This window comes from Cyprinodon variegatus, unplaced genomic scaffold, assembly GCF_000732505.1.
Source record: "Cyprinodon variegatus isolate N-32 unplaced genomic scaffold, C_variegatus-1.0 Scaffold102, whole genome shotgun sequence".
Classification (NCBI taxonomy): domain Eukaryota; kingdom Metazoa; phylum Chordata; class Actinopteri; order Cyprinodontiformes; family Cyprinodontidae; genus Cyprinodon; species Cyprinodon variegatus.
In genome coordinates this window covers 31,677-47,994 of record NW_015150555.1, presented here as the reverse complement: position 1 = coordinate 47,994, position 16,318 = coordinate 31,677, and the positions used below count along the sequence as shown (strand labels likewise).

Below are 16,318 nucleotides of genomic sequence, written 5' to 3'. Positions count from 1 at the left end.
GACACATCAGCTTTTAAAAACAGACATTGCATGTCTGTTATACGAGGATCTTATGAAAGGATGATCAGCACTTCTTCACAGAGAATAAAATTTTAATAGGGGAGAGGATTCTACAACTCAGTTGACAGGGCATGAGAGTACTTGCCTTTGGTTTGTTTAGTATGAGCGAGATGCAGATAATTTTATTTTTATTTAGTTACATTGACAGTACATGAACGACTGAAATTATTTTCAGATTACACATAAATAGATTAATTAATTCCACAGGGGAAAAGGAATTACTTAAGATTAGGATTCACTTAATGGTAACGACCTAACCTAACAACCTAATTAGTCTACTGGCACAAGCTGAAGGCATTCAATGGGCCTGATAGCCGCTAATAACGGCCTTTTATTGGGATGATAACATCGGAAGCGCAGCTGCAAACAGCCACTTAGTATTTAATGTGTAAAAGACTGAATCAACATGAGGAGGGACCCATGAGAAGATCCAAAGGTTTTATTTATTAGATCGTTTTTAGACTTCATTTTCACCTGCTGCCAGAAAATTTCTCCTAAATAGATACATTGATCTACTACCATTCAAGAAATAATTCCGTAATATTGCAAAACTGTTATTACAATCAGTATTGATATGTACTAGTTTTACTGATTATGTATTCCTGATATCTAAAAAAACATTTTTTCTTCGTCTAACAAACCATTTCAAACAAAATTACATTCTCCACATCTAGAAGAAACATTCTAGATGTCTATAAATACATTTCAGATCTCCATATTCTAATATTACTGTTCAGCATTTGTATTATTTTAACTATGAAAAAATGTTTTTCAGATATCATAAATACATATTTAGTCAAGCTGACGAACGTCAGAATGGCCACGTAAAAAGTGTAAACATTTCTAGATATCGAAAACTTAATTCTTACTAGTATAATTTAGTTTTTTTACTTTCTAAAATTCAGTTTCTGCTACAAATGTGTAATTTAGAAAATCATTATTACAGTTAGGTTTAGGACTGTGATTTTTATCAGGAAGAATCTTATCTTAGTGATCCTCAAATGGAACAACAGAGAGGAGAGTGCTGTTAATAAATGTAAAACGGCCTGCCATAGTCCACTTTGCTTTTTTTAAATTTTTTTCATTGAACTGTATTGATCTCATATTGGAGAAATTTACCTTTGCATTTAACCCATTCGGTGGGGGAGCAGTGGGCTGCCATGATGGGGTGCCCCTCAGTGACCTGCTTAAAGACCCAGACTGGAAGTCTGTGGGAATGTGTGCTTTAAAATCTCAAGTTCCACTGGGGCGCTCCCTGTTGCCTGTTGTCATGGTGACTTGTCGAAAGTCGTAAGTGCTCCTCTGATAATGGCTTTTCAAGCTTGTTGCACACGTGCTAAACTTTGAGTAATTCTACTTGGAGTTCATTGAACTAATTGATAGCAGCTGTTGTGAAACCGAAAACTCAGAGTTCCCAACTTTAGGCTAAAATCAATTTAGAGTGGCGGATTTGAATCTGAGTTTGTTAACACCAGACTCCTGGTGTTTTATTTTCATTTATTTACTTTTTAATAACTTTTCATAATCTGTCCCAATCAAATGTGGGATTATTTTTCAATTTGTGTGGTAAAAAAAAATCAGATGGGATATTAAAAAGCCGAACGCAACCGGTGTGACCTGGGCTTAAATCAGAAACAAAAAGTGTATTTCACCCCTTTGGAGAGTGTCATAAAGATTGCCAAGTCTAGAGATCAAATTTAGCACAGCTAAAGTGTGGGGTTTGGCAACCCTGGGAATTCTCAAATTATTGGTTCAAGAACAGGAAATTAAACATAGGCTTCACACTACATCAAATAAATTTCGCACCATACCTCTAGATTTGAGGGGAGAAAAGTTAAGACAATGTTTATAGGGAATGTTACCTCCATCCCGGATGACAAGTGACAATGATTTTGACAAATTTTACCTAAAGTATTTTACTTATTGCTTCTTTGAATAGAAATTAATGTAGGAAATACTTCATTGTTTTGAAAGTTTATGTATCCCTTGGGATAACTCCTTTAGGGAAATTCTGTTTCCAGTAGCTTATATAGAGTAAAAGCAAGATGCCATTAAAGACAAAAATAAGACATACAATATTAAAAGAGTGTATGTAGTACAAAAAAAAATCATTAAAAAAAGTTTTAATGTCCTGGAATATGTTTTACTTAGATGTAAAAATATCTGCACAGTAGAGAGCTAATTAAAGACTACATCGTAGCTGACTTGGGTTATACAGTAGCACTTGCACTACAGAACTGTACTGCCCAAATAAATATGGGACAATTATGCAGACTACACAGTAGTCTGTATAATTAAAATTATGCAGACTATAGACTACAAAGATAATAACAATAGTTAATTCAATACCTCCCAGACTTTTCCATACTGATATTATTATAAATAATAAATAAAAAGCTAGCTCTATAAAAAAAAAAAAACAGATTTACAAAGCTTATTTTTGTATATTCAACACCTCTTGACTACAGCCCCATATCCAGGGATTGAATTTAGTTTTTCATAAAAATGCCAAGAAAAGGTTTACCTGTCAGTGTGGCCCCTCATACACAGCAGCTTAGGCAGTCTCTGCAGAAACAGACTCTTTACCCAGGGGGCCATGGGGTGGTAGGTAGCAGAAGAGCGATGGTGGACATTGATCACAAAAACTGTGACTATGATCGAAAAGGTGACAAAGATCATGATGAAGAGGAGGTACTCTCCAATAAGTGGGATCACCTGTTGAAGGACAAAACAGAAATTCTTATTCAAACACTTCTAACCCTCAAGCTAATGTGTGACACACATGGAAGAGTTAGTTACTAGGAAGGGAAGTATTTTTACTGCATCCAACATACAAATCAGTAACATAATGAGAATAATATAATAGTCTTGTGAAGGATTGTGGGAAATTGTATTGCTCCTATTTGCCAGATAGGCTGTTATCTAGGACGTATAGCTCATAATTGATGGGATAGGATCATTGGGATGATTGTTTGCAAAATGAACTATTGATAGGAATTACCCAGCTTCCTCTTTCTAGCTCCTTCCTTACTGCTAGCAGCATTCTTACAGCAATCATGACTTCCTCTTTGGCTAAAGTGTCCATACACATTTGCCCTAATCAGTCCAAGCCTCAGTCACTCTTAACAATTAGAGTCAAGACATGTGACACCAAGAAGACTACTATCCTTACCGGCTAATATCTATGGTCTGAACAAAAATGTGCAGGTTGCTCTTTGATGTAACGCTCCATGTTCTCTGGAAGAGTTCATTTCGCTTTTACAAGAAATTGTTCAAGTGAAGATAATCTTAAGTAAGTTTAAGTAAGTATTTTTTTTTTTTTGCCTTATCTTGATAAGGTTTTGTGTTACTTCCTGTATTTATAGTTTTTATTGGGCAGTTTGGCAGTACCACTGCAACTGTAAAGGACATGGACAATTGGGACAGTTTTATAAAGTCAATTTTGAGGTCTGTTTCAAATATATAGAGATAAAATCCTTGTTTAACTTTGAACTTGGTTTCAATATAAGTGAGAGACATCTGAAGAGGATTATGCCCTCAAAAGAATTGTCTTTAAGCAAAGAGTATTCTGAAATAATAGATCAGTTGTTTTTTTGTTTTTTTTTTATGAACAGAATCCTAAACAGGTTGACGATTTTGTTGATGGGGTTGCTAGTTCTCTGCGTACTGCCTTGGACAACGCAGCCCTTTTGAAAAAGAAAAACTTTAAATAAAGAAAGTAGGCTCCCTGGTTTAATGCAGAGCCACGCACTCTGAAGCAAGAATCTAGGAAACTGGGTAGAAAATGGCACTCTACATTTCTACGGGAAACCTACCTAGTCTGGAAAATAGTTTACTGTTATATAGGATAATCCTGTGCAAAGCAAGAGCAGCATATTTATCGTCAGTAATAGAGTAGAATAAAAATAACCTCATAAATAACAATAATCTCAAAAACATAGAACCTCAAAAACATAAAATAATAATATTGTATAAATCAAAATTCATTAAAGGAGTTATCTCATAGATATTTTATTTTTTAAACTTAAAATGTGTGTGCTGGTCTTTAGGTAAAACCAGATGGAAACTTTAGAGTGTGAGAGGGGTTTTTAACTGTGTTATGCTTAATATATGGGTATTAATGAGCCAGCCAAATATAGTAGAAACTTGAGAAAACGATTATCCATGCTAACCTTTGATGATGAAGGGATGATTTCCTCTATGACCAAAAGGAAAACAGTGAGGGACACCAGCACTGATGTGGAAAGGGACAGTTTTTCTCCCTCGTCAGATGGCAAGTAGAACACCAGCACAGTTAGAAAAGACAGGCCGAGGCAGGGGATGATGAGGAAGAGGGTGTAGAACAGCGGCAGCCTCTTGAGAATGAAGGAGTAGGTGATAAAAGGATACCAGTACATCCCATCCCTCCTGCTTCCTTTCATTCCAGTGGCGTTTAGGATCTCCCATTCACCGTTATCAAAGAAGTCTTTGCGATCAACATATTGATCCACAAGAACCAGGTCCACCATGTGCCCATCATACGTCCATGAGCCAAACTTCATGGAGCAGTTCTGTCGGTCGAAGGGGAAGAAGGTGACATCCATGGTACAGGAAGATTTATAACTAGCAGGGGGAGTCCATGTTATAGTGCCATCCCATCGCACTATTGCTTTGGTCATCAAGGAACCTTCAAAGCGACCATCAGCACTTGCAGAATATGAAAAATAGAGAGAACACATCATTGTTGGAACTAAATTGACTACGAATGGGCCTTAATGAGTCTCTATCTCTATGGAAAAAAAAAACATATGCAATCGGGTAAGTTCTTTCATTTGAAGTAGTGGTAGTGATACATATTTCAGCTGCAGCTCTTAGTTTGACAAGTATTATTTGATGATATAGGGCTGTTTAACAGAGAGCTGTTTTTGTTCAAGAAATTTTACCAGAGAGACCAATTTGTCTTTCCTGGACGAAAGGAAAATGCTTTATAACCTTCTTTCAGTATGCTGTCTGGGAGTGTTATAGAAACAGAAAAAGGAAGGAACAGTGTTGTGTTACTTAATCTTTTTTATGCTCCATACACTAAGAAGAAACTTCTTCTATCATCACATTAAAAGGACAGCAAACTAATAATAAACCACACCAGAAAATTCTACACAATCAGCATTTTGTGATCTTAAATCATCACATGAGCAGATTGAACAGCTCTAACTGATCAAGCAGTGTAATTGTAAGGTTGCAATAGAACTCACTTTTCATAGAGAACAATGTCAGGTAGCCATATAGTCTCTGATGGCACTCTGATAGAAGTAACACCCCCATAGTCTTCTGGATTCCACCTAAGCTTCACATCAGTCCACTCCTATCAAAATATAATATACAACAAGGTTCTCATTAAAACAGCAGTTAAAGGAGTCTTTGTGCAGCATCATTTAAATTATAGTATTTGTATTTACATCTCAGCTAAACAATAAACTACAAAAAAACTGGTTAATTAATTAAGGCAAGTGTAATTCCAAGCATTTTGAATTTAAGGCAGAAATGTATATGAGTTAAAAATGCTTTAAGTATAACTCCCACTGATTTTATGACATAACCTCAAAAAATGTAAAAAAAAAAATAATAATAATAAGATGATACCAGAATGGTAGCATCGTCATTGCTGCCAAATGCCAATGCTGTTTAGGCACCTGAGTGAGATGTAACAAATTTATACCCAAATGAGCAGAAAATGCCTGTACCTGTTAAGCGTGTACCGGCATGAACTGTTTGATGTAAGAGCATTCAACGGTATTAGCTACCGTTTAGCCCTTAAGGACAGCACAGAGTCGGTTTTCAGATAAATATTTCAAAACTAGAAAATCCAAAATGAAAAAAAAAGTGAAATAACATTAAAATAACACCCCACATGCTCAGTTTATACAGTATAAATGTAAAGAATTATAATTTTGGGGTGAGTTATATTGACTTGGGAGACATGATTACACTAAACCAAAAATTTTGCAGTTAGATCATCGGATATATTTATGTGAAACTAAGCTCTTTCCTCTAAGAGAAGATACTTAAATCCAGCCAGCACCACTATTTCCTTTATGACAAGGCCAAGGAAGACACCTGGCCAGTTCTGTGATGTGGGCAGGTGCCTTAGGCAGCACCAGATGAGGAATGTTCAAGTAAATAAGGAAATATAACATTTTTAGTTGCATCCAGATGAAGTTTTCTGTTACTTTTATGTATTTGCAGTCACCGGGAGTTGGTAAGCCAAGGGGCTAGCTTTGGCTTTCCCAGACCAGGAAATTTGAGAAAATTGTATCTTCACATATGTAAACTGTGACAATGTTTATGTAATGAGACAGCCATAACGAGTAGAAATTATAGCTCCAATAAAAAAAGCAATACTCACGTTTAAACACAGAGGGCTTTACAAATTTGCAGTCATAGTAATAGACATGTTTGAAAAGCTTTGAATATAGGTGTAAGCAGTTCTAGTGGTGAGGTTCTCAATCGTGGGCCTCAAGTACCACTGTCCTCCTAGTTTTATGGGACTCCTTGGTACGAAATTATATGGATGAATGATAGGGCTTCTGCAGCATTTGATGGATGCTGAAGAGCTCATTAAATCATTTGAAGGATGTGGGCTGCAACAGAGAAATGTCTAAAACATGCAGAGCAGTGGTAGTTGAGGAAAGGGATCAAGAACCACTGTTCTAGTAGATCCAAATCTTCTGATTATTCCTATAAAAATCAAATGGGAAACAAATCTGCTATGAAAAGGTTATTTAAGGGTAAAATCTCCCTCTGTAATGACAGGCAATTTTTTCTTATAATGTTATGTATTACCCTGACTTCCTGTAACATGTTGCATTTTTTTCCCCAAATGTTAAGCTAATACCAGGTCAAATAAAATGAATGAAATTAATGTACACTTTAATAATTCTTTGCCTAAATTGTACTTAAGAAAGTGAATCAAGTTCTCATCTTTACCTGCCAGAGCCAAACATTTGTAGTCATGAGCTGGTTCTTTTCATCCTGTAAAAAGAAATTAAATAAGCTCATTAAGCTGCTTACTTGGAATGATAAGAGAGGGTAATTAGGATCAAACACAAAGCTAAAGGAAAGTTAAGTTAAATGAAATAGGCTAATGGACCTTGTGGTGACTCCTTTATGTTCTTTTTTTTTTTTTTTTTGCTTTAAGAAACAGTTTTCAGAGTAAACTATCTTCCAAAAGAATTTACTAAGTTTTAAAAGAGTACAATAGATCCTTCCTTCCTTCCTTTTTCCTTGAAATATTTGCAGACATACAGTGAAGTAAAAAAAAAAAAAAAGATTAGCCACTAATTGGGAAACTTCTCTTGACGTTTTCATTATACGTACACTTCAACTATAAGAAAGGAGATTAGAGATTGTAGGATTTTTATATAATTGACTTGTAAATTATGGTGGGAAATAAGCATTTGGTCATAATAAAAAGACGTTTTTAGTAAGTTTTCAGCAGGTTTGCACAAAGTGTTTCCGGTATTTTGGCCCGTTCCTCCTTGCAGATCTCCTCTAGAGCAGTGATGTTTCCTGGCTGTCCCTGGCAACAGACACTTTCATCTCCCTCCACAAATTAAGTTGAGGTCTGATGAATGGCTACACAAATCCTGAACCCTGATTTTTTTCTTTTTTAAAGGAGCCACTCCTTTGTTTTCTGATCGGTGTGTTAGGGATCATTGTCATCCTGGAAGACCCAGCCACGTTCCATCTTCATTGGTTTCAGTAATGGAAGGATTTGGTTTAAACTATCACAGTATATGGCCCCATTCATTCTCTCCTTAACACAGATAAGTCAACCTTATTTCTTAGAAGATTAAAAAAAAGCCACAAAGCATGATGTTTCCACTCTACACTTGAAAGTAGATATGGTTTTCTTGGGTTGCAACTCCGCATTAATCTTGCTCCAAACAGGATGAGTTGATTTTGTGCCAAAAAAATATATATGTTGCTTTCCTTTTACCACATGATATTCTCATTGTCCTCTTCTGGATCATCTTTATGCTCTCTGACACACTTCAGACAGACCTGGACTTCTACTGGCAGGGGGACACGCCTGGCACTGTAGGATTTGAGTCCCTCTGGGTTTAGGGTTTTACTGATGGAAGCCTTTGTTACTTTGGTATCTCTGCAAGTCACTCATCAGAGATCTATTTCACAAAGCAGGTTTCCTCAACTCTGAATTGATCTAGCCTAAGGTTGGAAACTCTGTTTCACAATGGCTGGTGTGAATTAGTCAATTAATCAACTCTGAGTTTGCATATATTTTTAACATATTCTGGGCTGCTCAGTGGTGCAGTGGGTAGCACTGTTACCTTGCAACAAGAAGGTTCTGGGTTCAATTCAAGGCCCATGGTCTTTCTGCATGGAGTTTGCATGTTCTTCCTGAGTATGCATGGGTTCTCTCCAGGTACTCTGGCTTCCTCCCACAGTCTAAAACATGTCTGTTAGGTTAATTGGCTTCTCTAAATTCTCCTTAGATGAGAATGTTTGTTTGTCTCTATGTTGCCCTGCGATGGACTGGTGACCTGTCCAGGGTGTACCCTGCCTCTTGCCCGTAGACAGCTGGAGATCGGCACCAGCATCCATTGCGACCCAAGCAGGGATGAAACTTGACAGAAAATGGATGGAAACATATTCCAGGATATTACACCTTTTTCTTTTTGTATGCTTTTTTGTACTATATACACTCTTTTTATATTGTCTTTTTTATACCTAAGTTTATATGTAGTCAGTTATAGCAGGAGGTTTTTGACATTTATTAAAAGCACTCCCCTCTCTTTCTTCCATTTCTACATCACTGAAATAGGATTATTCCTGGTCAAATTACTTTCCTCGTCAAAATGGTATTAATAGATTTCCTAAATTAAATCTTTGCCAGCAGAAAATGCTTTTCAGAATAAAAAAAAAAAAAAGTTATTTTAGTAAGAATTAAGTTTTAGATACCTAGAAAGGTTTGCACATTAAGGAGCTATTTTGAAGTGCAATAAATAAATCAGACTTGATTTGATTATGGTCTCCTTACTTTTTTGCAGTAAAATATAGTTGTACAAATTAACAGAATTTTCCTGAATTGCTTTGACCAAAGCTAGACTAGTTTTTGGTAAGAACACAACATAAGGCCTATTCGAACAGGCTAATTCTGTGACAAATTCTGTACAGCCTTACAGACTAACTTCAGTAATTCAAAAACCCTGTCCTTCCACTGTCATCTATCTAATTAAATTGTAACCATGATGTGTACACATTTGAAAAAATACTAAATCTGACAAATTTTCATGTCAAAAGAAACTTGAGTATTTTAAAACTTGATAATTTTTTTCAATTATTTCCAAAAAAGGTTTAATCTACTTAATATTTATTAAGGTTCTAGAAAGAGATTGTTTTAGGAAGCACTTTGGGTATCTGTCGTTATGGATAATGACTGGATATAAACTTTGTTCCAAACCTCCAAAGCAGATCCTTTAAATTTTGACTTTCTACATAATAAGCCCTCTTATCATCTAATCATCATTTGAATGTGGGTTTAATTTGGCAATGGCAATGGATTAAAGATTTATAGTGGCAATGCAGGAAAGGTTTTTATATGCTGCATCTTCCATTAAGACAGCACTGCTGCAGCTCCACAATACAACAGAACATCTCCACTCCTTAGTCTAATTAATCTTTCTGAGAGTCCTTTAGTTTTACTCAGTGGTGATCACAAACTGAGACCACAGTCTTCATTAGTGGTCTGTATTTCTAGAAAATCTGCTTAAGTAGCCCACAAATGCTGATTCTCAATGTGAAAGTTCACCATTGAGTAATTATATCTGTACTACCTAGAGAGACTTTTAAATCTTCACAAAAGCAGAATACCTTACACTGTTTGATATGAAGAAAATGTAAAACTAATTTTAAATATCACGTCCTCACTTTTTCAAACAACTTAATTTTCTCATTATCTACAGATAACAAAAGCCGTTTTCTCATGATAATGAGATGATTGGTGTGTGTTAACACTGATTACATCCTTCAATACCACAAAAGCGGGAGAGGATCTATAAGTATAAGACATGGCAGCCCATGTGAAATGTGTATATAATCCTGTGTTTAACTTTTATGTAAAGACACAACCTTGTTGGTTTGATTAGTTGCTTTCTCTTCTGATTCATAAGCAATTAGGCCTTTGCCTCTGGCACTGTAGTGCCGGTGTTTTCTGAACAGCACTGGTGTTACACCTGTAAAAGGTATAATTCCGGTTTAAAGATTTTCATAAAAAAAAAATTCAGATTTTTTTCTACTGTATTCCATGAAATCAAATCATCCACCACGACCTGAAAATGAGTGAAAAGAATCGGAAACTAAAAAACAGATTCATTACTCATACAGGTTAATCATCTCATTATCTAGTTATTATCTCAAGAAAACAATTAATGGTTTAACCGTAATAACGAGATAGTTATGACATTATCTTGAGAAGGCAAAGGAAAAATAAAGTAGAGCACGACCGCTCTCGGCTTCCGTACTCACCACATCTACCAGCTGTGAGATCTTCAATCCAAAGCGTACAGTAATGGTGTCGTTGGCATGCCCGACAGGCCGGACCCACTTCTGATAACCTTTGAAGAGGTTTCTCAGCAAAGAGTCTTCCATTTCAGCGAGTGACACAAAGTCCTCCTGGCCTGCAAAAAAATGAGAGGTTACCATAAAGAAAATATTTGAATATGATAGAACTCTTGTTTTCTCTTTTGACATGAGATTTGAAAAAAAAAAAAAAAACAAGTAATGTAGGCTTGTCATGATTTATAGGTTTTAAAGTTAAGCTTTCATTTTGTATTCATGTCATGTACCACTTTGCTCATTGTTTATTGTGTTCTAAAGTTCTTGCAATGTTTTTTTTTTCCATTTAGGGTTCAACATACATATTAATTTTGTTCTGATCACTGTTACCAAGTGTTTTTAACACATTATCTTGTGTATTTATTTGTCTTGCTATTGAGTCATGCCATAGTTTCCTCATTTACTTTTTTCTGTATTATTGAAAAAGCCTGCCTAGTATTGACCAGTTAATTGGTAGATCCTATTCTCCCATGTCTCCTGATTTACCTTATAGCCTGCTCCTGTTCCATGCACCATTTAAGCCCATAGTTTGTCTTTATTTATCACATGTATATCAAAACATCACAAAATATTAGGGGATGAATATAGAACTAATAAGTTGTTTTATAAATGTAAAGTAAAAAGTAAAAAAAAAATTTGAAATAACTTAACAACAATTGTAGAAATATCAAACATAGAGCTACCAGTACCATTCATCTTCAGTGTCATGGTCAGAGATGCAACTTCCTTGGAATGCTCAGAGAAACAAAATTATTGCTCAGAGACAAGACCAAGATCAGGAAGGCTTAAGCCCAAGCACCAAGGAGAAGGCATTTGGAATAAAACATTAAGATGGATCAAGAAATATCTGAGGACAATTATTTTGAAACAGGGCTGCCCAAGTCCAGTCCTCAAGAGCTATCACAGCTGAATTCCTTCAGCATATCAGCTCAACAGAGACCTGGTAACAAGCCCCTGATTACATTCAGGTGTTCTAGAAAGATTATGCTTTTTTAAAACTTCATTAATAATCATTAATAGGCACAGAGCTCCACTTTAAGTGAGAGAGCAGGTTTGATTATGGCATGGGGGTATTATTAAGGATGAGCAGGTTATACCTTCTCAGACTGAAGATGGACTCAAGATCAACACTCTAGCCTACAACCAGGTTTTTGAAAACAATTTCAAGCAGTTGTGCAAGACTACAAGCTTTTTAATGCAAAACATGACCTGTACATATATCAAGTACTATCTGGCCATGCAGGAGAAGACCTAAAAAAGATGTGGTTCCCTCCCTTCACTTAACCTAAGGTCATTTGAAAACTGTCTGGTACCCTTTATATCAAAAACAGCAAACCTATTTCTTTTTCGATGAAAGGATCTTTAAGTTGTAGAATAACCAACTCAAAGTCCACACCCACATTTATTTTGTTAAGTCACCAGTCAATTTATTTTTTAACATTGGAGCTATAATTTTTTTCACACAGTGATGTAAGTTTAAATTCCTCCCACCCCAAAATAATACATACCATAATTAAAGAACTGCAATTTGTATTAATTTACTAATAGTTAAAAATGTTTAATGTTGTAAAATACCTAAGTGTAACAAAGATGCAAAAAAAAAAAAGAAATGGAGAAGGATACACTTTTTTCACACCACTGTATATATAATTTCGAAATGTTCAATTGTGATTAACATAACAAATTCTTTCCCTTCTCAGAAAGACGTGTTTGGATATGAGGTCATGTCCTCAGAGCCAGCCAGGCAACAAACACAGACATAGATTAAGAGTCAACATCAGACTGATGGCTGGTCATGGCCCAACAGATACATCCAAGCTCTGGAGGCCAACAAAATGATCATGCTGACACAATCACCTCGGACAGATAATTCACTGGGGAGATAAAATAGCTGAAAGAGCTTTGTGCATTTTTTTTAAATTGACACCCGTTGGAAACGGCAAAACAAGGCCACAGCATTCTGATTGCACCAGTCCAGTCGCCGATTATTACAAACAGCTGAGAGTGTTCGGTTCTTAAAGCTGGTGTATCACAGAAAAGATCCTGCAAAAACATGTTTCAACATTCAGCCTGGTGTAACTTTACTGATTACCTAAAAGTAGAAAAAACATGCAGTATTAACTGTAGACACTGATTTTTTTTCCTTTAATATTTTTCATGAACAATTCAGTAAGTAATTAATTTATTTATTTATTTTCTGATACTGACATGTCCTGGCAAACAGTTTAAGACAACTATGTTACTCATTACATAGAATTCAGATGAAAATGGCAGCCATATTGGCTGGATGCCCAGAGCAGTATCTGGCATCTGTACTTGAGCAACACAAGAGCCTTTCTCAGTGATGACAGAGCTTGAGGCATTTTTCCACATAAGAAAGTGGTGTTTGGCACAGCCTGTAGTGCTGCGTTGCAACAGAGGGCGACGGACGACAGAAGGGAAGATTAATGCAACAGCCTTTGAAATAAGGGGAATGCTTCAGAGCAGCGGTGAAAGCCGATAAGGGAGGGAGAGAGACAGACTGACCCAAAGCTATTCCTCAATATATGTGACAAAGAGGATGAGGAGGAAGGACAGAGGCTGAAAGATACATAAACTGGGGCAAAAGGACAGAGAACAGACACCAAAACTTATAGTAAGAAGAAAATTCCCATTTCCCTTTGCATTTGAACAAAAGACATGGTGTGATTCATCTTAAAAGCCAACTCTTTCAAAAGGCTTAAAAAGGTAACTGGGGCTCAGGTGCTGCCAGAATGGAACACACCATTGAGGCCTAAAGCTTAATTTCAGGTACAAGGTATAAAAATGTAATGACTCCATCAATCTTTTGAGCACTGGGATTTATCCATTTAGGTCTTTCCATCTGGTAGTAACCAAAGGTGTTTGTGTTACATTGAATCCCTTCCCCGAGGTGTCTTTGTAATGCAGTCCATCAAATACTCTGTCAAGTAATTTATATAAAAATTGACAAAATCTCAGAAAAATTCAGCGACAGACACTCAAAGCAGCGGTAGGTTAATCGGAAATATAATCACCAACATATTATATCATTGAACTCATTAACAGGACTACAAATCTTTCAACTTTTATGTAAGATCATCAGCTGCATGCAGATGTCTGTTGTTCCAAACAAAAGCCAAATCAAGTAAATTAGGGAAATCTACCCTAAATGAATAAAAAACAGCTTTTTTAATAGCTGCTACTAAGTTCTAGTATTGAGAATTAAGTATTAAAAACTATATTTATGTGGTAAATTCAGCTATACCTCCTTTGGTGTAATCAGCTTCTTCAATTGAAGCCTTTAACAGCCTGATGAATAAGCTATAACTAGTTGATTTTGAATATATACTGTTAATGATCTTAGGGATCACGTCTTAATGCTATGTGCATAGCTAGATGATGCTGTACTATGGGTTTAAGAACTTAACCACAGAGAGATATGGTGTAAACAGTACTGGTCAGAGGTTTACAGACATATTGAAAACAGGTGTCAAAAAATAAAAAAAAATCAGTTGTTTAAGAAGTTGGTCAAATGTATAGTTTTATCTTATTTTTATCAAAGCAAAACTTAATGTATTACCAGGGATTTATTGTGGATATGTTTAAACCAAAACAGTTAAGATTACACAAAAAAGTAAAAAATGTAGAATTATATGAAAATAAATAACAGCTTGTGTGCTTTTCATCCCATTTTCTATCAGTATTTTGCCACCCTTCAACCTTAAAAAGGTTTGTTTGCTCGTGACTACTGAGGTTAAATGAGCTTCTATGGGCCTCAGAAAAGGAGACTAGGAGCTCATAAGACTCAGAAAACCAAATAATTTAAAGAGATTAGTATATTAGTCTATAGGTGCAAGGCATGCAAAAGTTGAAGCAAACCCAGTTCACTTCCCAGACCAAAATAAGGAAAAACTTCTATTTAAACTGCAATTTGATAAAAAAAAATTCCAAAACATGTATGATTAATTAAATAAGGAATTATCTTTAAAAAACTAAATAACTTAACAGAGAGAGTATGGGAGTGACATAAAACACTTTTTACAAGCAATCGATATTAGCTCTGTTTATCCAGACAGAAGAGGGTTGATGGCAACAAAAAAAAGCATAAAGCCAAATATACATGTTGGTATATGCATATACTGTATTTGTACACTGTAATTGTGGGTATGCAGTAGTTCTGATCCAGTGTGGAATAAGGAGAATCTGCTATAAAGTCAAATTTGAGTAACTGATTTTTTTACTTTAAATTGTCCATAATGTTGTCTATTCCATAATTATTTCACCTTGGAAAAATATGGAAAAACCTTGAGATAAATCAACAGCTTACAGAACCCCCTGAACATCAACAGCTAAACATACAGTAGTATTTTATTTTTTTTCCTCACATAGTTGTGTGGTAATTTTTTTTCTCTCTTCCAAATACAATAGCTTGCAAAGTTCATTTTCACCAAAGTTGTATACAAATTTTCCTCACATTTGACTCTAGAATTAGTTTTTACAAATTCTAGTAAAGTAAAACATGTAAGGACCTTTAATTGTCAGAGTATTGCCTTCTATGCAGTGTGCAGAAAATAAAAAGTTAAAGTACAGGCTATGTTTCCATTCATTGCATCAGAATCGTACAGTTTACAAAGAGCTAAAATGGGGCATTTGCTCTCTTGTTCATCTGGAACCATCTATGTAAAAATACAGGATGTACTGTAGCCTTGTTTTGAGATCCTCACAAACAAAAACACAAGAGTCCCATTAGTCAAAGGTCTGCATTTAGCTGCAAAAGCCAGCTTCTTCCATTAGAGTGAAGCAGATAGGCAGAGTGCAAATATGTGCATGTGCATGGTTTAGATATAGAGGAAAGTATTGATTAGGATGAGCACTTTGATGGTTGGGGGGCCAATGGTCGAATCTCTGTTGGAAAATTATGATGCATTAAAGCATGACTGTCTGCATCCACTTCCTGCATGAAAGACCTCAGCAGGAATATTAAAGAGCTTTAGTGGAGTCTGGGAAAGACAAAGCTTTGTTGGTGAATGACAGAGATGCAGGAGAGGCCCAGCAGGCACTATTCCCTCCTGCCTGCTTCTCAATCTAAAACACCCCATGTGGGGACACAGTAGTACCATCACCTTGACACTGCCACATCTGTTCCACACAGAAACACAACAAGAAATGCCACAGAGATGTACCAGAAACAGATCTTTTTTTTAATCCATCAGGGGAAATGAAAACAGTTTATTCATATTAAAGAAGTATTGTTGACCTGAATTTAAATCCTTTTTACCAATACACAAACTGTAATGGAACACTAGACTTGTGTCTTCATGAAACTGTTCCAAGCATAGCAAGATAACCTTTGATAAACATCCCACGCTGCTAATTTATTTACAGAGCAGTAAGAAAGATCTACCTACACATTTTAGGTGTCCAAGTAATGTATATATACAGTTAATTGACTTAATAAAGCAAAAAGTAGCTGCATAATGGGCCTTGGGGTGGGCTAAGTTCTTCTCTGCTTCTAACATTTAAATTCCACATATGAATGTGTCAAGGTTTGGTTGTGGTTTTGGACCCAAATGCAGAGGCAGGGAGGCAGGGGTGAGTTTCTTGAAGATTTTATGGGTGACAAAGGCAGGAATCCAACAAATCC

General features: G+C 35.9%; 1 protein-coding gene across 1 annotated transcript in view; it reads right to left on the bottom strand.

Annotated features, from left to right (window-relative positions):
* chrnb3 (cholinergic receptor, nicotinic beta 3) overlaps positions 1-16,318 on the bottom strand; it is a 28,281-nt gene that overhangs the window by 1,100 nt on the left and 10,863 nt on the right. The window contains exons 2-6 of the mRNA XM_015374400.1: positions 10,585-10,736; positions 7,024-7,068; positions 5,292-5,401; positions 4,233-4,746; positions 2,585-2,775 (exon numbers count right to left, since the gene is read on the bottom strand). Coding sequence (XP_015229886.1) covers positions 2,585-2,775; positions 4,233-4,746; positions 5,292-5,401; positions 7,024-7,068; positions 10,585-10,736 — 1,012 coding nt within the window. The remainder of the gene's footprint in view (positions 1-2,584; positions 2,776-4,232; positions 4,747-5,291; positions 5,402-7,023; positions 7,069-10,584; positions 10,737-16,318) is intronic.